Source organism: Leptopilina heterotoma, unplaced genomic scaffold (assembly GCF_015476425.1).
Source record: "Leptopilina heterotoma isolate Lh14 unplaced genomic scaffold, ASM1547642v1 Lhet_299, whole genome shotgun sequence".
NCBI lineage: Eukaryota > Metazoa > Arthropoda > Insecta > Hymenoptera > Figitidae > Leptopilina > Leptopilina heterotoma.
Genome location: NW_025111002.1, coordinates 263,908 through 285,165, shown reverse-complemented (window position 1 = coordinate 285,165; position 21,258 = coordinate 263,908). Strand labels below are relative to the sequence as shown.

General features: G+C 30.7%; 6 protein-coding genes across 7 annotated transcripts; 3 read left to right on the top strand and 3 right to left on the bottom strand.

Annotated features, from left to right (window-relative positions):
* The first annotated feature begins 85 nt into the window (after positions 1-85).
* LOC122504430 (ribosome biogenesis protein NOP53) lies at positions 86-2,947 on the top strand. Of its 2 annotated transcripts, XM_043615548.1 has the most exons (5): positions 86-251; positions 595-1,356; positions 1,440-1,948; positions 2,037-2,135; positions 2,232-2,947. In XM_043615548.1, exons 2-4 carry the CDS (start codon positions 601-603, stop codon positions 2,104-2,106), a joined length of 1,335 nt encoding a protein of 444 aa, XP_043471483.1. In that variant the 5' UTR covers positions 86-251; positions 595-600; the 3' UTR covers positions 2,107-2,135; positions 2,232-2,947. The 2 variants fall into 2 exon arrangements, with proteins under 2 accessions (XP_043471483.1, XP_043471482.1); XM_043615547.1 differs by lacking the exon at positions 2,232-2,947 and having other exon boundaries at positions 2,037-2,161.
* A 968-nt stretch (positions 2,948-3,915) lies between these two features.
* Positions 3,916-6,274, bottom strand: LOC122504431 (cilia- and flagella-associated protein 157). Its single transcript, XM_043615549.1, has 6 exons — positions 5,926-6,274; positions 5,553-5,824; positions 5,337-5,490; positions 4,693-5,242; positions 4,342-4,479; positions 3,916-4,241 (listed from the first exon to the last, which is right to left on the bottom strand). The coding sequence occupies exons 1-6, from the start codon at positions 6,048-6,050 to the stop codon at positions 4,179-4,181; spliced, it is 1,302 nt and encodes a 433-aa protein (XP_043471484.1). The 5' UTR covers positions 6,051-6,274; the 3' UTR covers positions 3,916-4,178.
* Positions 6,275-6,384: 110 nt separating this feature from the next.
* On the bottom strand, positions 6,385-10,459 carry LOC122504426 (protein sel-1 homolog 1). The gene is made up of 7 exons (XM_043615543.1): positions 9,828-10,459; positions 9,373-9,736; positions 9,023-9,270; positions 8,467-8,946; positions 8,147-8,375; positions 7,649-8,055; positions 6,385-7,588 (listed from the first exon to the last, which is right to left on the bottom strand). The coding sequence occupies exons 1-7, from the start codon at positions 9,972-9,974 to the stop codon at positions 7,154-7,156; spliced, it is 2,310 nt and encodes a 769-aa protein (XP_043471478.1). The 5' UTR covers positions 9,975-10,459; the 3' UTR covers positions 6,385-7,153.
* A 2,066-nt stretch (positions 10,460-12,525) lies between these two features.
* On the top strand, positions 12,526-14,509 carry LOC122504441 (protein max). The gene is made up of 5 exons (XM_043615561.1): positions 12,526-12,606; positions 12,706-12,897; positions 13,009-13,068; positions 13,572-13,806; positions 14,052-14,509. The coding sequence occupies exons 2-5, from the start codon at positions 12,859-12,861 to the stop codon at positions 14,231-14,233; spliced, it is 516 nt and encodes a 171-aa protein (XP_043471496.1). The 5' UTR covers positions 12,526-12,606; positions 12,706-12,858; the 3' UTR covers positions 14,234-14,509.
* Positions 14,510-15,286: 777 nt separating this feature from the next.
* LOC122504428 (adenylosuccinate synthetase) lies at positions 15,287-19,854 on the top strand. The gene is made up of 6 exons (XM_043615546.1): positions 15,287-15,632; positions 17,594-17,696; positions 17,956-18,319; positions 18,398-18,790; positions 18,878-19,134; positions 19,207-19,854. The coding sequence occupies exons 1-6, from the start codon at positions 15,441-15,443 to the stop codon at positions 19,254-19,256; spliced, it is 1,359 nt and encodes a 452-aa protein (XP_043471481.1). The 5' UTR covers positions 15,287-15,440; the 3' UTR covers positions 19,257-19,854.
* Positions 19,364-21,186, bottom strand: LOC122504440 (homeobox protein MSX-2). The gene is made up of 2 exons (XM_043615560.1): positions 20,187-21,186; positions 19,364-20,059 (listed from the first exon to the last, which is right to left on the bottom strand). The coding sequence occupies exons 1-2, from the start codon at positions 20,640-20,642 to the stop codon at positions 19,985-19,987; spliced, it is 531 nt and encodes a 176-aa protein (XP_043471495.1). The 5' UTR covers positions 20,643-21,186; the 3' UTR covers positions 19,364-19,984.
* Between the last annotated feature and the right edge of the window lie 72 nt (positions 21,187-21,258).

The window sequence follows — 21,258 nt, the reverse complement described above, 5'->3', positions numbered from 1 at the left end:
TTTTAATTTCAAGGTACTTTTACAATACATGTAAGCAAAGTGATAGCACGTGTCTTCCGATATTTTTACCAAAAGTGTGATGCACCCTTACACAATAAATGAATCGCACATGGTAAATGTGGTAAATTAAATTTCTGAAAAGTGTTATAGAGAAATATATTTTATAAAGTTCAATTTAATAATTAACAATAGTTATAAAGCTAGTTGCATTTAGTGAGTGTTCAATTACATAATTTTATATTGTGAAATATGTAAGTTGTACATAATTATGTGTTTAAATATTAATTTTAAAATCTAATTGACATAACCTTATTCTATATATATATATATATATATATATATATATATATATATATATATATATATATATAGGTACATTAAATATCTGTGAGAAACTAAATATTATGTAATAAGTAATTCGAGTCAGTCTGCTTTTTAGAAATTAAAAATATAATAAATTTAAATTAAAATTGTGTTTTTCTCATTAAAAAATGTGAGTAAAATAAATGTTTATTTGAGGTTATGTCAATACAATTACATACATAGATTAAAGTATATAGGGCTGTATTAATTTTAAAATGTTATTTTTTTTAGATAAAAATGATTGAAAATTTAAAGAAACGCAAAGTTTCAAAAAAGACTAAAAAATCATGGAGAAAGAATGTAGATATAAAAGATGTTGATAAGTTTTTGGATAACAAACGTCTGGAAGAACGTCTTGGTGCTCCATTTTCTGAGAGGGCAGATTCTGAACTTTTCTCAATTGATAAAAGTCGGGACGAAACCTTGCTTGTCAGTAAACTTGAACGCAGAGCCCAATTGAAAGTAAAAGAACCTAGATGTTTTGCTATTTTAAAGCCCCACACGGCAGTTTCAGATCCAATTACTAAAAGAAATCGCGTAAAAACTCCCGAAGAACGGAAAAATCCTATTAGAAGAAAAATCGAGAACGCAATGAAAAAGAATGGAATTTTGAAATTAAGAGAACGAATTTCTTTAAAGGACAGATCCATTGCCAAGGAAAAAAGAAATAAACGATATAAACGTGGAGAATTCAAAGAAGATATCTGGAACAAGGAGCAAAATGTTCCCGCTGAACTGAATAGTGGTTGGTTTACTTCCGATACTATTAGACATACGTTAGCAAATACCGGAAGAAAGAGGAAACGTGTTCCAGAAAGTTTGATTAAAAAAACTTCAGCTTTACCTGCTGTACAAGTTCCACATCCAGGAACCTCTTATAATCCCTCTTTTAATGATCATCAAGATTTATTAAGGGAAGTTGCAGAAAAGCAGCTTCAATTTGAAAAGGAAGAAGCACATTTGAATAGGGTTACGAATCAAATGTTTAAAAAGGTTTGTTTTTATTTTATTTAATAATATATAGGTTTATTTTTGAACGTTGACAATAATTTAAGACTAACTTTTATTGTTTTTAGATTTCATCACAGGAAAAAGATCGAAATACCTTGAAGGAAATGTCTGAAGGTTTACCATTAAATTTGCCAGTTGAAAATTCAGAAAATCATGGAGATGAAGATGCAACAGTGAAATCTGTGAATCCTCCAACGAAAAACGAAAAGAAAACTTTACAAAAAAGACGAAAGCAAAAAGAAGAACGTCAAATGAAATTACAGCGTAAACATAATAAAATTGAGAAGAAAAAGGTCGCCGACATCTACAAATTAAAACTTATTCATAAGCAGATGGAAAGTAAGGAGAAAGAAGAAAAGTTGACGAAAGAAAGACGTGAAGCTATTAAAGAAAAGCAATCTGTAGAACCGAAAGTTTTAAGTAGAATAAAGTTTGAAGCTTCAGAACCAGATTTTAAACTTGGTGCAGAACTTTCTGGAAATTTGAGAAACGCAGAACCTGTAGGAAGTTTATTAAAGGATCGATTCAAATCATTACAGCAAAGAAATATAGTTGCACCTGGAGCTTTAGTGTTGTAAGTATAATCCTCAAAAATTAAGGTTAAACTGAAATTCATTCGATTGTTAATTTTATTATAACATAATTTATGTTTTTATTTTTAGGAAACATACAAAGCCAAATGTGAAGAGATACATCAAAGCGGATCACAAAATAAATTGTTCAGCTAAATAAAAACATTTTTGTACACATTACTTATAAAGGTAAACTTATTCTTTTATATTCTCTATTTCTAATATTATCTATTATTTTACTTACCGAAGAATTTACATATATTTGATTCTTTTTATGTTTGTCAGAAAACTACTTTTTCCAAGAATTAAAGGCGAATTATTTTTATTTTCAAATCCTCAAAAGACTAAAAGATTCTGATTTATTCTGAATTAATTGATTCATCAAATTATGCAATAATTGGTCATAAGTAATTGTATTCTCAATTTTGTCACTTGATTTAGATAACTAGAAAAATATATTTGTATTTATTATTTTTGAATAGATACCTAATTTTTATTAACTAATAATTACTTTTATGGCAGTGGAAACGGTAAATATGATGTCGTTCAAAATTTGTTTTAATTTATTGACTTTCAATCTTGATTCTCTTTCTTTATTTGAGGCAAAATTTATTTTCACTTGTATATGATGTAAAATGACATGTAATTGTCTTCTTTGAAAATCCAAATTCTCCTCTGCCTTTAATTTTTCAAAAAATTCTTTTTGCTTTTCATGTGAGCGAGAAATACTATTTTTTGAGCTGTTTAATGTTTTTTTCAATTTTGTTTTTTGAGAATTTAGTATTGAAAGCAAATTTTCTTGAATTTTACAAGTGATTAATCTAAACAATGTTTGCCTTTGATTTTCTTTTAATTGATGTTTACACATTTCTGATGCATATCTGTAGTTAAAATTAAAAAACATTTGTATTGAAGTTAAATATTTAAAATCATTTACAAACTTTGTTTTTTGGAAATAAAAAAAGGCCCAATCAATGTGTAGGGTTAAATTTGAACTTTAATTAATATTATATTTCTTACTGCATTTCCATGTTATGTGCTTCTTTAAAGTTGCAAGCATGAAATATTTGGCTGTAGTCATTTTTAATGATTATATTCTCTTCAACTAATCGCTGTGTAGAAAGTGATAAACGTTTCAATATTTCAAATTGAAAGTCATTAGCGATTGTTAAAAGTCGTCGAAATAATTCATTTATCATTCTGTTAATTTATTAATTATTACTGTAAAATTTTTTTAACGAAAACAAGTCAACTTATTTAAAATATAAAAACATTAAATATAACAAAATAATAACTTTTCTTTTGCAATTTTAAACTTGCGATCAATTTCGTTCAAATTTATTTTAAAGGTGTTTTCATTTTCTTTAATTAATTGAGAATTTTTTATGAATTTTCCGAATAACTGCTGTTTCTTATCTTTAAAATCTTCCAATTTATTAATTTGTGCATCTACAATATGCATAAATAGTTTTAAAAAGTTTAATATAAATTAATGAAAATTGAAAAAAAAAATATATTTACTTAACGTTTTTATTTTTGATATTAAATCAGTTCGTGTCTTTTTATACATATTTTGTGTGTTTTTTATATTTGTCTCATGCTCTACTTTATTTTGGAATCTTGATTGCTCTATAATTTGCATTTCGTGTTCATCACATTTAATTTTATTTATTTCTCGTGATATTTCATTATTCAATTTTATTATTTCATCAGCAGTTTCTCTACCTTTAAAAGAAAACGCTAAATCTACACTTGAATATTCTTCAAGTATGGATTGATTTTTGTTTTCTAATCTAAATGAATAGAAATGTTATTTGAGAATAAAGAAAATATTATGAAATATTTACAAATAGGTACAAATTATAGGAAGAAGAACCTTTTTATTCTCTTTTCTGAATCTTCAATTTTAACATGGTAAAGAGTTTTTTGCATATTAATAATTGTAACTTTTTCCTCTTTATTAAAAGGATGATCACTCGTTTCAACATCGGGAGATTGAAGACTCTTTGTAAGAGAAATGTTTCCTTTCTCTATATTTTTGTAATCAACCATATTATTTATGGATGATTTACTATGGATGAATTTTTGTTGTACATACAATAATTTTGTACGCAAGAGTTTTTTGTCAAGACTTTAAAATTTTGACAAGCGAATGTAAATATGTATATATGATGTGCGATGTGTTATTTTTGGTTATTTTGGCAAGTTTTCAACATACATTAAATAGTGTACTCATTTTAATAATCCCAAATTTCCTGGCTTGTAATGATCTAAAGGTACAGACTCTGGACGCTCCTGAAAATTGTTACTCAATAAGAAAATAATTAATTTAATTTTATAAAGGTACCTAACCAATATTATTAACTTTTGTCTTTTATTTTTCCCACTTATATACCTGAAGAGAAGTTTTGCTGATTGTCATTTTAGAGGGCTGATAAGTTGTTAATATATCTAGAAGAGAGTGTAAAAGTTTTTCTTTAACTTCAGAATGACATGAAGAACACACATTTTCATCAGAAATTTCGTCTTGTATCTAAATTAAAAAAAATTTGAAATTTAAGTAATAATAAATTATTAACAAGTGTGTATTAAACAATGCAGTTATTATGTTCGTATTTTGATGAATTGAAATTATTTAAATAGGTTTAAAAATAAAAAGATTTATAATTATTTTGAATTTCCAACAACTACTGCTCTGTTTATTCACACTGAAATGCACAATTATAATTATCGTAATAATTATTACATCTAAAGCATTTTTAAAGCAATTTTTGGCTCTTTCTAAAATCGTTTCAAGGTTTTCAATTTCCTTATGATTCTTGCATACTTCTTCCATAATTTCCTCTTCACTTTTCTTTGACTTTTCAATATGTTGCTCTAGAGTTTGTATTTTTTTGAACATGTCGCAACAGTTTTTTTTGCAATTTTCCATTAATGATTCATTTCTTTGGACGAGAGCTTCAGCTCTTTGAACCCTTCCATAAATTAAATTCATCGTTAAATGATCATCCGAAAGCTTATTAATAATTTGATTTTGCTTGAGTACTTTTTTCAAAGCCATTTTCGCTTCTGAATTGTAAAGTGAAATTTGAAGTCTCAGAAATTGGTCTCGATCTTTGAATTCCTTATTTTGATAATCCAACTCTCTACAGGTGCGAAAAATTGAATCCAATTCTCGATTCAAGGAAATATTTTCTTGGATAGCTTTATGAGTTTCATCTGCTATTCTGATTGTGGTTGCTGCTTGAAATTTTTGAGCCAATTCAATTAAACGTTCTTCCATCTCAATTTGCATTCTAAACATTTGCAAATATAGACAATAAATTCTCATGTAAAATAAACTTAATAATCTACATTAACATACTATGTATAAATGTGATAAATATGTACTTGGCTTTTCCCAAAATCAATTCCTTTTCAGCCTCATATAAAGTCTCCTTGTGGCTTTTCTCTTGTTCAGACATTTGCTTCTCTTGCTCTTCAAACTTGTTCATTAAATCTAATCTTGCAATCCTCCATTCTTCCAAGGAATTCAGCTTGCCCTCTGTAATAATTGGTAATTGTTTTCGATTAATGATCTACAGATAATGAAATTGCTTCAATTACCTGCTAGTTTCACTTCAGCACTCAAATTACTTTCCATTGTGCGAAATTCTTGCTCCAAAGACTCTTCTCTTTTTTTAAACGCCTGTTGTTCCTCTTTACGAACCTGATCGAAAGCCAGTAGCTGCTCATGTAATTCTTGAGCTTCCAAGGTTCTTTCATTTAAAATTCTCTTTAAGTGAGCCACAACATCTGCTCTATCCTCCTCCAACTGATCATATTTGTCCTTTACTTTTTCCATTTCACTTTCAAGCTCTGCATTTCGAGATCGAAGTCTAAATTTATTATTATTATTATTATTATTATTATTAATTTAATCAGTTACTTATTTTATTATTATTATTCATTCATTCATTCAACAGTGCAATCTTCATACCTGACCAACTGTCTATTGTTATCTAAAATTTGTTGTTCGAACGATAATGTTTCCCTCTCATTGATGAAAGATTTTTTCTTTGCCTTCTTCTCCTTTTCTACACCCTTTTTCTTCTTTTTTGGCATTATTCCTCAATGAATATAGGAAATTTAGTGATGTTTCCAATGTTTTAAAATTATTATTTAATTACTCTTTTATAATGATTAAATTTGACGTGGCATACAATTAATAGTGTATGGTTTAGTTTTTTTGTTAATTCCAACAATCTGCCGTTGCCATGGTTTTCTGCTTTGATAAAAACTGTTTGAATTTATTTACCTAATATAATCGATAAAGGACAAATGTTTTTTTGTTGGCTCTCAGTCGATTTTCCTCTGCAACTTTTTCATTTTCTACTATTTTAAAAAACTAAATAATATCTTTTGATAGAGTTTTGTCTGATAAAACATATTATTAACAAACATTCAAAATTTATTTTTATTAGATAATATATGTATATTACAATAACACTTTACAGCCTCTAATCGCTAACTATATAGATAATTAAGAATAAGAGGAAAACAGAATGAAGGTGTAAACGTGAACGTAAATTGAACGTATGACAGCGATGGGATGAGAAAAGAACAAATGTCACCAATTATTAACGATCCTCGTTTACGTCTTTATTCTTTTTAGACTTATACAATTACGTCAGTCACTCAAAAAAAAAAAAGAAAAAGAAAAAGAAAAAAAAACTTTAGCCATATTACAGAATGTAATTGAAAACGTAAAATGTCTTTAAATTATAATGATTTAGAAAAAAATAAATGACATTAAAGTTTACGTTTTACGTTCTCATCGTTTCATTCTGCTCAGGCTTTTTAACACAATACAATCTTTGTATCTTTTACACGCTTTATTTCATTTTCAGTTCGTTTTATTTTATTAATAATAAATAATGCCTTAAAATGCTGATATTATTATTATTATTATTTGTCTTTTGAAAATTTTACACAAGTTCTTTTTTAAAGGCTTCTTTAAACAACTCTCTTGAAATGTGAACTTTTCATTATATGAAACTTTCTCTTAAGAATAATAATAATAATTCTAAATTTAACGATTGAAATACAATATCTGACAATATCTGACAATATCTGACAATATCATAAAAATTGCAACTATAGACTCATCCCTTATACATTAAAAAATGGTAATCCTTCAACAAATTCATTTCTATGCTCCTTACATTTCAATTGATTGGTGGAATAGGCCTTTGTGCAGGAGGCTGTGGTCTGCGGAAGTAAATGATGAGACTGAGCATTCCGGTGAGGAGACCAATGAGATAGAGATCCCAGTTTTGTCCAAAGATTTGACTCATTTTCATCAAGTGGTCGATTAGACTGAATTCTTGAAGGTAATCAAAACCAAACAAAAGGAACAGCTTCATGAGAGCCAGTGTTACGGGAATCTTGGCGTCCGGACTCGCTTCTGCGGCGAGATCGTAGCACCTTTTGGCCAAGTGACGATCTCGGGCAAGGCCCAAGCCCCTCTCGTGCATGTAGCCCAAGTTGAACATTGCTTGAGCATTGTGCTGCTGCTCCGAGGCCGATCGATAGTGCGTCGCTGCCGCTTCGTAATCGACTCGGGTCCCTTTCCCGTAATAGTGAGCATCGCCAAGTTTCACCTGAAATAATTATGATCGTGAGTGAATTATAATAATCGAGACTCGTTCTCGAATTTGTACCTGCGCTGCCGAATATCCTTGGGCTGCAGCTCTAGCCCAAAGTTGGAGAGCACGTACAAGTCCTTCCTCCTCGGTGAGAATGGAGATTTCTCCTCTGTCGAGAATGAACGCTGCATTGCTTTGAGCCACTTCGTAGCCCATTTCAGCCAAAAGGACGTAAGTAACAAAGGCCTCGTCGATTCGACCCTCTCTGTAGTCTGTGTGCGCAGCCATCAACTGATCGCTCCACTTTCCTCGCTCAGCAACGTTCTTCAACAACTCGACTGCAGTGGAACAACTGCGCATCATTCCAGCTCCGGTTGCGTGCATTTGCGCCAGATTGAAAAATGCCAGAACGTGGCCAGACTGACTCGCGAGGTTGAAATACTCATTTGCCGCTTTGTAATCGCGCATCACTCCAGTGCCACCTGTTTCAGAAAGCAATGAAATATAAATACTTGACAGTCGATAAAGTGATAAAAAGTTCATAAACTTTCAACTTTCAACTTTGAAACTTACTAAAGTACATGTTTCCCAATTGCAGTTGTCCGTCCACCCAGCCTTGATCGGCTGCTTGACTGAAATACTGAAGAGCCTTCGCCGTGTCCCTTTCAACTCCTCTGCCATACAAGTACATTAATCCTAAACCACTTTGACCCACTGGATTTCCCAACTCTGCTGCTTTTTTAAAATACTTGTAAGCCGTTTCATTATCCTGCTTCACAATATCACTTCCCTCCAAATATATCTTGAAAAGCAAATACAGTTTGTTAGAATTTTTCAGAACCCATTAGACTAGAGTGAAGTAAATGAAAATGAAAATGTTTTATTTTTCAAACCTTTCCCAAGAAAGCCATCGCGACCGGGTTGCCAGCATCTGCAGCGTGTTGGAAGTAGTGGAGTGCTCTTTGATGATCCAGAGGAACGCCTCTGCCTCCTTGGTAATGAAGTTGACCCAGTCCCACTTGCGCCTGAATGTCCCCCTTTTCCGCTAACAGTTGGTAGTATTCAATCAAATCTTGATCTAGAATACCAGAACTGTATCCGGGATTTTCGTACTCGTCAAGAAGTCTCACACGCTGCACAACTGGTCCTCCGCTTAAGGAGACCTCCTCCGCGACTTTATTAGCCACTTTCCGGTAAAAGTCAAGAGCTCTCTCGCACGAGGCGGGAGTCGTGATTCCTGCCCAGTGTCTGTAGCCGAGAGCCATTTGAGCCCGAGTGTCTCCTCCAAGAGCAGCAATGGTATAGTGAAGAAGAGCTCGTGGTTGAGAAGCATTCACTCCTCCGAGTCCAGTTGCGAAGAGAAATCCCATTCCCTATTTGAAACATGAGAGAACTTACTCGACAACTTACTCTTTCGATTGTTTTTTATTATGGAAAAATATTGCAAACCATGTGTGCAGAAGGAAGTCCCGACTCGCCCAGTTCCTTAAAGGTTTGGAAAGCTGTTGGAATGTCCTGACTAGACGACCGAGGCGGCGATGAGTTTATTTGAGTGCCCAGCAACTGGGCCCAGGCCAACATTGAACGTGCCTCCTTGTGACCTAATGTCGCTGCTGCGGTTAAAAGTTTATAAGCCTCAGCCTTGTTTGCTCTCGTTGCATTCAACAGACTTCTTGCCTTTTTAAATAAATCCTCCGCTAAACAAAATCATTTGTAGTTAATTAACTTGCCTTTTTCCAATCAATTGATTACCATTTTAAAAGCAAACATAATTCAAGAAAATAGAATTTAATTTGTACCTTCCTGCTCTTCTGGAGTAAGAGATTCTTGGACCTGTTCATCTGCAAGACTCTCAACAACATTCCACCCTTCCATACCCGCACTTTCGAAAGGTTTTAATTCAGATTCCGGTAAATCAGAATCTTTTGTATGAGCAATTATATCCTTCATCCACGAGCTTCTCAACGCAGCATCTTGTGTCCAATCTATTCTCGTGGAAGAATCTTGAAATCTCTCAGTCTTTGAATCGTCTTCATCTTCTTTGTCTCCATCACCTTTTTGGTGTTTCTGTAACTTTTCACTCAGGAAAAATAACGTGTCTTTGAGAGTTGTCATTTTACGTAGCTTTTCAATGTCAATTTCCAAATCGTCCATTTCCTTTTCCTAAAGAAAATTTCAATAACGTTTTTAAATGACCTACGAGGAACAAAGAATTTTAAAAAATGTGAAAGATTATTAATCTTTTGAACCTTACCTTTTCATCATCAGATTCCTCACTTGCTTGTGATTTTTTTGTGGCATCTCCTCTTTTCTTGAGGGCATTCTCAAACTCTGAATTTACATAAACTATAAGTAAAGTAAACAATAGGAAGATAATATATTGGTGATTGTGTTTCGTCATTTTTTCACTTCTCACTTGCAAAATTTCATAATAAACACTTTTCAAACTTGGAGGTTATGTTTTAAGAATGCAGAGCAATTGTTAAAGAAAAGATTTCTAGAAAACAAATATTTCTTTTTCTATAAATTGAGGATGATATGTTTTTCAACATTTCACAGAAACCTTAAGCTTCTATTTAATTGCCAATTTTATTGCGTCAATGAGACACGTCAATGCTTATAAAAGTAAAAACATTTTAACATTTATTTTGTTAAATTCTGACATAGAATCATAATAAAGAAGAATATTAATTTTAATGTAAAGAATTACAATAACAAGAAATTATTTATGCAACTATCGCGTGAAACAAAAAATATATTACGTTAGCCGCATACAAAAAATCGTTTTTACAGTTTTTTACAATATGTATATGTATACAATATATAAAATAAAAACTTTGTCTGCTTAGAGTTTTGACGTGTGATCATATGATTGACGTGATACAAACTCTCTCTCTCACCCTTTCTTAATGCATTTATTATTCAACCAATAGTAATTCTTCATTTCTTTTAGAAAGACAGTTTATTGGTAAAAATAATTGCACTATACGTCAACAGTTTAACTTTAAAAACGCCAGATAAAGTTAGTCAAGTCTTCAATTCGTTTTTTTTTATTGTAATAAAAGCTGTAATTTTTTCTACATTTTATTTAAATATAATTTTAGGATTTTATTTTGTATCTTTTATGTATTTTACAGTACCGTCCGCAATTGTCAGTCCACCCATTTTTAAAGGAATGACAAAAATTTTTTAACATAAAATTCATGAAAACTAAAATTTTTTTTGGTTTATATTTTGAAAGACGATAAAATTTTAAAAAGAATAAGACCTTACAGAAGTCATTTGGCCAAAATTTGTAGAAGATATTCCTAAAAATCGTCATTTTCAATGTTTTACAAAAATTTAAATAACTTCTAAAATAATGAACGCTTTTTAATAATCTTAGGCTTATTTTAAAGGTCTTTTTCTACGGAAAAAGAATTACTTATAGGCATTAACCTGTCATTTTTAACTTGGAATAAGCATGACGTCAAAATTGGACAAAAAAATTGGAAAAATTTGAAATCAATTTTTTGTACTAAAAACTATTCTAGAACATATATAAAACATGATATGGTGTAGATTTTTCAAGAAAATTTAATAAAAATATATGTTTGAATTTCCAAAATTATTTTTCTTTTAATAATATTATTTCAAATTTTTTGAATTTTTTTGTCCAACTTTGACGTCATGCTTATTCCAAGTTAAAAATGACAGGTTAATGCCTATAAGTAATTCTTATTCTGTAGAAAATGGTCTTTAAAATAAGCCTAAGATTATTAAAAAGCGTTCATTATTTTAGAAGTTATTCAAATTTTTGTAAAACATTGAAAATGACGATTTTTAAGAATATCTTCTACAAATTTTGGCCAAATGACTTCTGTAACGTCTTATTCTTTTCAAAATTTTATCGTCTTTCAAAATATATACCAAAAAAAATTTTACTTTTCATGAATTTTATGTTAAAAAAATTTTGTCATTCCTTTGAAAATGGGTGGACTGACAATTTCGGACGGTACTGTACGTACAAATTAGGCTGCGGTTACACCTCTGCAGGCAGCCTGCCTGCCTGCAGGTTGTCATGGTAACGTACAAGAGTAAGAGAGTCAGTGACTTCAAACTTCTCCCTTACTCTCGTTGCTCCTGCCTGCGCAGGCAGACAGCCTGCAGAGGTGTAGTAACCACAGCTTTAGTGAGGGTGGAGTCCCATGGTAGCGTTTTGCGTTGCGTTTTGTAACTAGACAATGAGTGCAAATAGAGCAAACATATATCTCTATCTCTCTCATACTCATTGCCTAGTTACAAAACGCAACGCAAAACGCTACCATGGGACTCCAGCCTGATTGTTTTAAAGGTGCTGATAAGGCTATATTCACAATAGTCTCTTCTTTTTGTGTGCTCTTATACAGAAGGTTGTAGAAACACCTTTATGTACTCGCCGTGCGCACACACTACCTAATGGAGCGTTTACACCTTCTGAAAAAATTGTCCAGAACGGAAAATTTACATTGGAGTAAGAGAGTCAGATACACAGTCTGTCTCTCTTACTCCAATGAAAAATTTTCCGTTCTGGAAATTTTTACCGAAGGTGTAAATGCTCCCTAAGGGTGCATTTATACCAATGTCAATAGAAAAAAAGTTTATCGAATCTACTTTGAATCAGAAAACTGCTGCGGTTACACCTCTGCAGGCAGCCTGCATGCCTGCAGGTTGTCATGGTAACGTACAAGAGTAAGAGAGTCAGTGACTTCAAACTTCTCCCTTACTCTCGTTGCTCCTGCCTGCGCAGGCAGGCAACCTGCAGAGGTGTAATCGCAGCTTGAAAACCACGTGAACAAACGCTGTTTTGACATTTTTCTGTAAATATATCACATTTTCTACAAAGGTGTAAACAACAAACGTGACAAAGGTGTAAATGCACCCTAAATCACAACACAACATTCCCATCCTTGACCCATAGCAAAAGTTTCACATTTCAGATATTCTACTTTAGCGTATGTCACGTATATGATATGTTGCCTTGTGCCATTTTCTGTAGTTTGTATGTAATTAAGGTATTTTCATTTTTTTGTATATTCTATAAAATTAACTGTACATAAATTAATGTATGTTTTCTTTGCGTTTTTTAACAACTTTGATAATTTTATAATTAGACGATTGGCTCTGAAAGTGGATCTCGACATTAGCATTGCGCAAACTCAAAATTGACAAGACATGTGTTTATAATATTATTAGAAAATCGCCAAAAAGCTTTGGAGAAATTGATTCTTTTTGACTCATATTGTTTTGAGGAAAAGCAAATAAAAATGAGCGATGACGATAGAGATATCGATATTGAGAGTGATGTAAGTATTGCTGTCTTCATCAATATATTTACAGGATGAATTGGGAAAAACTTTGTCACACAAGTAAAAACATAATAAATAATGAACTTTCTGTTTACTCTTTATCCTTAGGAAGGAGATGATTCTGATTCCAGGCAAAGACATTCCAATAATACACAATATTATTCACAGGTATATTCATTGTTTAATTTCTTTAAAACTATTTAAATAGTACATTTATTTACAATAATAATAATAACAATAATAATGTTGTTGTTGTTGTTGTTGTTGATAAGAAATTGATATTGTAAACTTGTATTTATTACTTACACTAAAGTCAGATTTATTAACTTTATTTATCAACTTTATTCAATTATTTTGTTGCTTTTTGTATATGAAATTTAATTATTCTTATTCTCGTTGATAGTATTTCATTAACTAATAATTGTTGTCAAATTGTTTTATTACTGTTTTCAAATGTTTAGAATTTTAGTTTTATTATACTTTTTTAAACATACGTACAAGTGGTGCATGTTTGTTTTTGTTGTTTATTGTAAATTAATGTTTGGTTTCAAATGTAAACAATTTTTTAAAATGTTTCTAAAATTACAATTTAAATAAATGACATTACTTAATTAAATAAATATTTCTCTTAGTGAATATAACTATGATTAAAATTATTATCTTGTTTAAAGGCTGAGAAGCGTGCACATCACAATGCTTTAGAAAGAAAGCGTCGGGATCATATAAAGGATAGTTTTTCAAGTCTTCGAGATTCAGTACCAGCTCTACAAGGTGAAAAAGTTGCAAGTAGAGCACAAATCTTAAAGAAAGCTGCTGAATACATTCAGTTTATGCGTCGGAAGAATTCATCCCATCAAACTGACATAGATGACTTGAAACGACAAAATAATCTTCTCGAATCGCAAAGTAAATTTTTTTATTATTATCTGAATTTATCAAGTTTTTCCCCATTTTATCATGATTACAATACAAATATTTAATTTGAATCAAGCAGAATTGAGATCTATTTTTTATAAACATTAAAAATGTTTCACATATATATGTACTTTAAAAGTTTCTTAAAATTAATTTTTGCCGAAGTTACTCCCATTTTCTCTCTAATCTTTAACCCCCGAAACTGAATTAAAAAGAAAAAAATTGAATATTTTCAGTACGCACACTGGAGAAGGCAAAAATAACAGGGAATTTCGCTGCTGAATCATGCGAAGTTTCAAAATCAGATTCCGTTGGAATTGGAGGTTATAATGATTCAGAATCCGAATCTTCAGATAGTGAAATTGGAAGAGCGGTTCGGCATCCAAAGAAACTAAAAGTTGCTGGTGTACATCATTGATTAATTATGGAACATTTCACATTATTATTAAACGTTTAACTTTATAAAATAAGGTAATACATTCAACTCTTATTATTGTAAGAGATTATTATATATAAATTACATAATTATAAGATTATAAAATTTATTGACTATAAACATTGTATGGTAGAAACTTATTTAAAAATAAATGAGATATTAGTGCTGTTGTAACTTTTATGAAATTACTCTTATTTAATTGTCATAAAATGAAATTTGTAATTGCCTAGAAATAATTATATAATTAATTTATATTAATATAAATCGTATGTTTATTTATGTTTCAAATGACATTCGCCGTTTTTAATAAAAAACTTAAAGCAACAATTATTGTCATTAATATTATTGTAAAGTGTTGTTGAATCTAAATCTACCATATTTAATGAAGCAATAATAAAGAAAAGTGAAAATTAGAATATCTACATGTAAAATGTAAAAAAAGATTTTCGTCTTTGTAAATTACTTAATTTGGAAAGTATACATTTATATTATTTGTTAATTTCAGCAACGAATTACAAAAAATTAATTTTAAAAATATTAATGAAATAAAAGATAGAAACGTCCTCAACAGGAACGGATATTTCAGGACATCCTGTGGCGTATCCAGAAATTAAGATGTCCAAGGACATCTTAGATATATCCTAATTTCCACGAATCAATAATTTTGTCCATAGGATATCCTGAAACCCGAATGCTATGAAAGCTAAGTTTATTCTAATTTTCAACTACCTATTAATTTTATTTCTTCATAAATCCTGACATTTTCAACTTTATTGGTAATTTGAAAATAAATTCGAAATGACAATAATAAACATGTGAATATAGTCTTATTTTTTATTTTTCACATAATATAATAATAATAATTCATAATTGCCATATACACAAACTTATAATAAATTTTGCACATTTAATTACGATTGAATTTTATATATCTATACAAATACAATATATATATGTATATATAGGTTTGTGTGTATATACATACAATATATAGCAGAGAGTTGTGTGTGTGCATACAAACACTTATCTTTGATTCTTGTTTAAAGAAAGATAGCATTATTCTAACCTTGTTGGCTGGCGGAACGTTTATTACTCGCAGTCACCAAATTTCAATCGGCAGTTGAAATTGTTCATTTTCTGTGCAGTTGACTCGAGTCGTCAGTTCGTAGAGCAATACGTGATTTGAAAAATGTCTTGCCCCAGGATTCAACAGACAAATGGAGAAGCAAACCTCGCTTCGCCTAGGAAAAAACAGCGAACATCTATATCCGGACTTCTCTCTAAGGTCACTGTTGTTTTGGGTGCTCAATGGGGAGATGAAGGAAAAGGAAAAGTTGTCGACGTTCTGGCCAACAATGTTGATATTGTCTGCCGATGTCAGGTACGATTTTTATTGCAAATTATTTCCATTTCATAACACATAATTAATTGACAATTTTTTTTATACATCCTTAATAGAATTTTTAACGTTTTGCTTTGTACTTTTTTTTCTCCATGCTTAAAATTATCTCTGTACTCTTTAATATTTGCATTTGAAATTATTAATATTTGAAAAATGTATGCGTCGCTTAAGAAATATGCGATTTTTGAGGTTATAACACGATACAGTATATATATATTATACGCGACAAATTTACGTCTATCATTAGAGATGACGTAAACATTACTTATTTTCATTAAAAACTAATTACAATTGAATTAACAAAGTAATTATTACGAAAGCAGAAAAATTTCAAAATAACGTAATAAAAAAAACTATTGATTATCGCAAGTAAGTATACTATAATTAAAAACCAATTCTTGTAGAATTTAAAAATTAGAAAACTACAAATTCTATAGAAACTTTTATGAAAATGCAATATTTAATCAGTAAAATAAAATTTCTACTAATCAAAATAATAATTTATGAATAGAGACCCCTATCATTTATGTTTGAAATATTGCCTATATAGATAATAAATATAAACTTTTTGTTTTAGATTTTTATTTTAAACTTATTTATTGCATCACAGAAATTTCGTAAATTATTTCATAATAAATCTAGACTAAATTAGTGATGCTAGAGAGAAGAAGAAAGAAACATTTAAGTTTCAACGGCTTTAAATATTTGGAAACTTACCAAGAATGAAATATACACAAACGGTTAACGTTGAATGTCTTATTATTTTTATTTTATCAACAACCTGAATTGTTTATTATTATTTTGCATTTTGTAAGTCATCAAAATCATTTGAAAAAAAAACTATTTCGTTTTCAAAGTATAAAGCTAAATATGTATGGAATTTATTGATGTTTAAAAATTAAATACAAAATAATTTGCTAATATCATTGATATTGAAAGAAGATAATAATCTTGTAAAGCCAACTTTTGAATATATTCTTCTTTTGGCCTTCTTTGCATTAAATTTTAATTATATAATAATTATAGATGTATTAAAGTTTCTTAATCACAAAGATCCTTTTTCGGTATAAATATTGTCGTTGCAATCACAATAATCTTGTGATTTTTGTTATCAGTTTTGTCACATTAAATGTGCAAGTATGAAGATAATAAATTTTTTTTCATATTAAAATCTCCACTTTATGTGAATCAATATTTTTTATTGTCAATAATTAAGAAATAAATTTATGAAATTTTTTAAATGCTTTTGAGTAATAAAAAAATGTTTGAATTTTGTTTTACATGCACATAATTATAATTATGAATATCGCATTTAATCGAACAATGACTTTTTTATCAACTTGTTTTATCTTGGGTTTTTTTTATCAACTTTATTCTGTTCATGATATATCCATTTCTTTTTCTTATTGCCAAAACGAATGGCAATTAATTGACTGGAAATCAACGGCAGAGTTTAACCGGAAATTTACTTTAAAAAGAAACATTTTTATTTATTTTATCAAAAAAATACTTTAATTTTTTTATAAGATTTGATTCGTAAGTCTATTTAAAGCATGACGAAAAAAATTTGAATTTAAATGATTTAAAAATTTTGCTAAATTCGATACGCAAATAAAAAAATATTTGTATTACAAAATCAAAAGTGTCAAATTCCTAATTTTTAAATAATAATTTAATTTTGTAGGAAAATTGAAAAATGTTTAAATAAACGGTTTTTTTCTTTTCGTATCAAATGAATCAATCTTATCTTATATGACAGTATTATATATTTTTTCCATTCCTCATTGGCCTAATAACACTATAATGTTATTTTAAAATGTCATTTTAATTTCCATTATGTTTTAAACATTACCTAATGTTGACTCATGAAATTAAAAAAAACATCCGATACTTAAGAGAACATCATTCACTTCTTATCAACTATTAATCTACTTTCGCAGGGAGGAAATAATGCGGGTCATACTGTAGTAGTTGACAAGACCGAATTCCATTTTCATCTTTTGCCTAGTGGAATTATCAATCCGAGATGCAAATCTGTTATAGGTAATAATTCATTAAATAAAAAATTTGGTTTTTAATGTTTTCAATTCGAGTTTTTTCACAATTTTAATATTCAACCTTGACTTATACCAATAAAGTATTATATGAAATTTGTTTTTTTTTTTTTTTTGTGGTTTAATAACATTGACAAAAGTCGATTAGAAAATGTGTCGCGTGTCGATTTCATCAATCCTGGTACTGCTTGTTACAAAAGAAATGTTCAAGTTTAGCTTTTACGCTGATGACCTCGTTTTGTTTTCAGGAAATGGAGTCGTTATTCATTTGCCAGGACTTTTTGCTGAGCTCGAAGAAAACGAAGCAAAAGGATTGAAAGATTGGGAGAATAGACTTGTAATTTCTGATAGAGCTCATTTAGTTTTTGACTTTCATCAGCAAGTCGATGGACTTCAAGAGCAGGAGAAAGGAAACCAATCTCTAGGAACAACAAAGAGAGGCATTGGTCCAACTTATTCATGCAAAGCTGCCAGAAATGGCCTTCGAGTGGGAGATCTTTTGGGAGATTTTGATAAATTTGCGGAAAAATTTAAAACCTTGGTAGAATCTTATCAGAGAATGTTTCCCAATCTACAGGTTGATATAAAAAATGAGCTGGAGCGTTATAAAGAGTAATTCAAATCTTTTCCTTTTTAATCAAAATATATTAATACCTAAATATTGATTTTGATGAATTTTCATGAATGCAGGTACTCTGAACGGGTTCGGCCCCTTGTCAAGGAAACGGTTCACTTCCTTCACATGGCCCTTCGCGACGGAAAGAAAGTTCTCGTGGAGGGAGCCAACGCAGCTCTGTTGGACATTGATTTCGGAACTTATCCGTACGTAACGAGTTCCAACTGCAGCATCGGAGGTGTGTGCACGGGGCTTGGATTGCCACCGAACACCATTGGGGAAGTCGTTGGAGTATGCAAGGCTTACACAACCAGAGTTGGCGACGGCCCATTCCCAACAGAACTTCTCGACGACACTGGCGATCTCTTGCAGAACAGAGGTCGGGAATTTGGTGTGACAACAAAACGCAGAAGACGTTGCGGTTGGCTTGACCTTCCTCTTCTGAGATTTACGGCGCTAGTCAATGGGTAATTGTTACTTGGTCAATTTTTCACGCAAATCTTTGTAAACAGTTGGTTGACAATTTGACAATTTGACATTGTCTTGAACTCTAGGTACACTGCACTCTGCCTGACAAAACTGGACATCTTGGACACTTTGCCCAAGATTAAAATCTGCGTTGGTTACAATCTAAATGGAGAGGAAATTGATTATGTTCCCAGCAATTCATCCGAATTTGCCAAAGTTGAAGTAATATATGAAGAGATGGACGGATGGAAATCCAGTACGGAAGGAGCTCGATCACTGGAAAAATTACCGTCCAATGCACAAAAATACGTTCGGAAAATTGAAGAATACTTGGGTATTCCAGGTAATGAAATCTTCTCAATTCTCTATTAATTTAAACCAAGATTAGAATTTAAAGAAAATGTTTAATTTTTAGTTAAATGGATTGGTGTGGGAGCGGGAAGAGAAAGTATAATTACCCTTTGACAACTTTCTGAAAAAGATTCGCCAGAGCACATCAATTTTAGAGCATTATTACTCGAATCGAATAAATTTGTCTCGTCTGAAAGTTGATGTGTAAATCAGTGTTTTGCATTAACGGTAAAAAAAAAAAGAAAAAAAAAAAAAAAAAAGAGGATAAACAATAAAATCAATTAGACTAATTGTAAGATCAGCGGTTTTAAAAATCGATAATTAAAGCTTGTACGATCTCCTACATAGCATGGCTAGCACGCAAAAATCTTTACGCACTGATTAAGGAGTGATTTTTTTTAATAAATACAACAACTATACATTTTTATTTAAAGCAACGTAATGAGAAGACTTTTTCAACTCGTGTCGCATTTGAACGAGAATAAGATAATTAATTACTTTGATAAATTTTTTTCTATTATCACATCTTGTTGAAATTTAATTGTCAGTTGTGCATGACTCTTGATTAACAGTTATTAATGTCTGATAATCGAATTGTATTTTTATGTCGTCCTTTTTTATTTGGCGAATACTTACTCTGTATAATGAATAATGAATAATGAATTTGATTGCTGTTTTTCAAGATAAGGCAATGAAATCGCTTTTAATCATCTTTTGGTGTTCTTTCTTTATTTCAAAACTTAAAATAATGTGTAAGTAATAAAATATGCATAAATACAGTATTATATTTTACAAAAGTTAAATGATTGTGAGCAAATCATTGAATTAGTTTTAAATAGTAATTAATCGATACTGATATTGTTAGATTGGGACTCTTTTCTTTCTCTTGCTCGCCGATTTTGGAACCAGATTTTCACCTGCAATTCAAATTTATTTCTCTTTCTATATGTATACGCGCACAATAATTAATAATCCTAAGTAGAGAAATTAATTTTGCAGCATTTTTGTTTGTTTAATTAAAAATTGATTTAAGAAAAGACTCACTCGATTTTGTGGTAGATTTAAAATTCCACCGAGCTGAATGACGTCCCTCCTCGAAAGATAGGCATTTATTTTGTATTTTTCTTCCAAGACTTGAATCTGGAATTTGGTGAAGGGAATCCTGGGATGAGAACCGAGTCTCCTCTTTCTCTGCTTAGTAGTCGAGGGTCTCCTCGGCAACTTGGGAGGACTGTACCTGGTGCACTGGAGCCATGGAAGCTGTCGTTTGAGCAATCCAAATTTCTGATCCTTTTCTTCTTTGGGAATGTCTTGAGACTGCTCTGCTCCTTTTGGGACACACTCGAATGTCTTCTTCTTCTTCGTTGGCAAATCGTTGGAGAGGCCTTGATTTACTTTCAACTGTTTTTTTTGATAATTATTGGACGAAATGTTGTTGGTGGACAGAATCCGTGCAATGCTAAAGTCACTGGATCTTTGCGAGATGCATTGTTCGCTCATCTTGGCAGAACAGGAACTGAGAGCCAACAGGCAGGGTAGCCGAATTTATTTTACCCACTATTGGTGCTCGTTTCGACAATAAACGAATCTGAATTAGTCGCATAGTTGCTCTTGATGATTATCGCAAGTGAAAGCGGGGACTACCTGTCCTTTTGTGTTTTGCTCTTTTATCTGCGGCCAGATCTTTTGCTACCTAATAACAACAATGTAATTGATACTGTGAACCTATGGTGTTCTTTATAAGGGGGCAGATGCACTAGTGCACTCGAGCAAATCGTAATCAAAAAGCCACAGGGGTCGCGGCTAATCCAGTAATACTTAGAACCCTTGGATGTAAATATCGGGCAGACAGACAATAGTACGTAGAGCACGAGCGCCCAAATTCAATCTGATTATTTATATACACTATATCGATATCGATTCACCAAATATTTTTTAAATACCAATTTATATTATTCAAAAGTGACACATCTCTTTTATAATTATATTCATACATTTGAAAACCTAATAATTAATATTATTATTGTAAAAACAAAACCTTTCATTGAAATTTCACGGGATAGTAATATTCAACAATTTATCCTTTGAAAAGTATTTGACATTATTTTGCATTTGG

Coding starts and splice junctions, on each gene's coding strand:
- LOC122504430 (XM_043615548.1), top strand. CDS start 601: ATGATTGAAAATTTAAAGAAACGCAAAGTTTCAAAAAAGACTAAAAAA. Junction 1,357..1,439: donor CGAATCAAATGTTTAAAAAG/GTTTGTTTTTAT, acceptor TATTGTTTTTAG/ATTTCATCACAGGAAAAAGA. Junction 1,949..2,036: donor GCACCTGGAGCTTTAGTGTT/GTAAGTATAATC, acceptor TTTTATTTTTAG/GAAACATACAAAGCCAAATG.
- LOC122504431 (XM_043615549.1), bottom strand. CDS start 6,050: ATGCCAAAAAAGAAGAAAAAGGGTGTAGAAAAGGAGAAGAAGGCAAAG. Junction 5,491..5,552: donor TGCTGAAGTGAAACTAGCAG/GTAATTGAAGCA, acceptor CAATTATTACAG/AGGGCAAGCTGAATTCCTTG. Junction 4,242..4,341: donor TCAGCAAAACTTCTCTTCAG/GTATATAAGTGG, acceptor AACAATTTTCAG/GAGCGTCCAGAGTCTGTACC.
- LOC122504426 (XM_043615543.1), bottom strand. CDS start 9,974: ATGACGAAACACAATCACCAATATATTATCTTCCTATTGTTTACTTTA. Junction 9,737..9,827: donor AGGAATCTGATGATGAAAAG/GTAAGGTTCAAA, acceptor AATTTTCTTTAG/GAAAAGGAAATGGACGATTT. Junction 8,056..8,146: donor ATTGGGAAACATGTACTTTA/GTAAGTTTCAAA, acceptor TTTCTGAAACAG/GTGGCACTGGAGTGATGCGC.
- LOC122504441 (XM_043615561.1), top strand. CDS start 12,859: ATGAGCGATGACGATAGAGATATCGATATTGAGAGTGAT. Junction 12,898..13,008: donor ATATCGATATTGAGAGTGAT/GTAAGTATTGCT, acceptor CTTTATCCTTAG/GAAGGAGATGATTCTGATTC. Junction 13,807..14,051: donor TAATCTTCTCGAATCGCAAA/GTAAATTTTTTT, acceptor GAATATTTTCAG/TACGCACACTGGAGAAGGCA.
- LOC122504428 (XM_043615546.1), top strand. CDS start 15,441: ATGTCTTGCCCCAGGATTCAACAGACAAATGGAGAAGCAAACCTCGCT. Junction 18,320..18,397: donor GAGCTGGAGCGTTATAAAGA/GTAATTCAAATC, acceptor TCATGAATGCAG/GTACTCTGAACGGGTTCGGC. Junction 19,135..19,206: donor AGAATACTTGGGTATTCCAG/GTAATGAAATCT, acceptor TTTAATTTTTAG/TTAAATGGATTGGTGTGGGA.
- LOC122504440 (XM_043615560.1), bottom strand. CDS start 20,642: ATGAGCGAACAATGCATCTCGCAAAGATCCAGTGACTTTAGCATTGCA. Junction 20,060..20,186: donor TAAATCTACCACAAAATCGA/GTGAGTCTTTTC, acceptor TTTGAATTGCAG/GTGAAAATCTGGTTCCAAAA.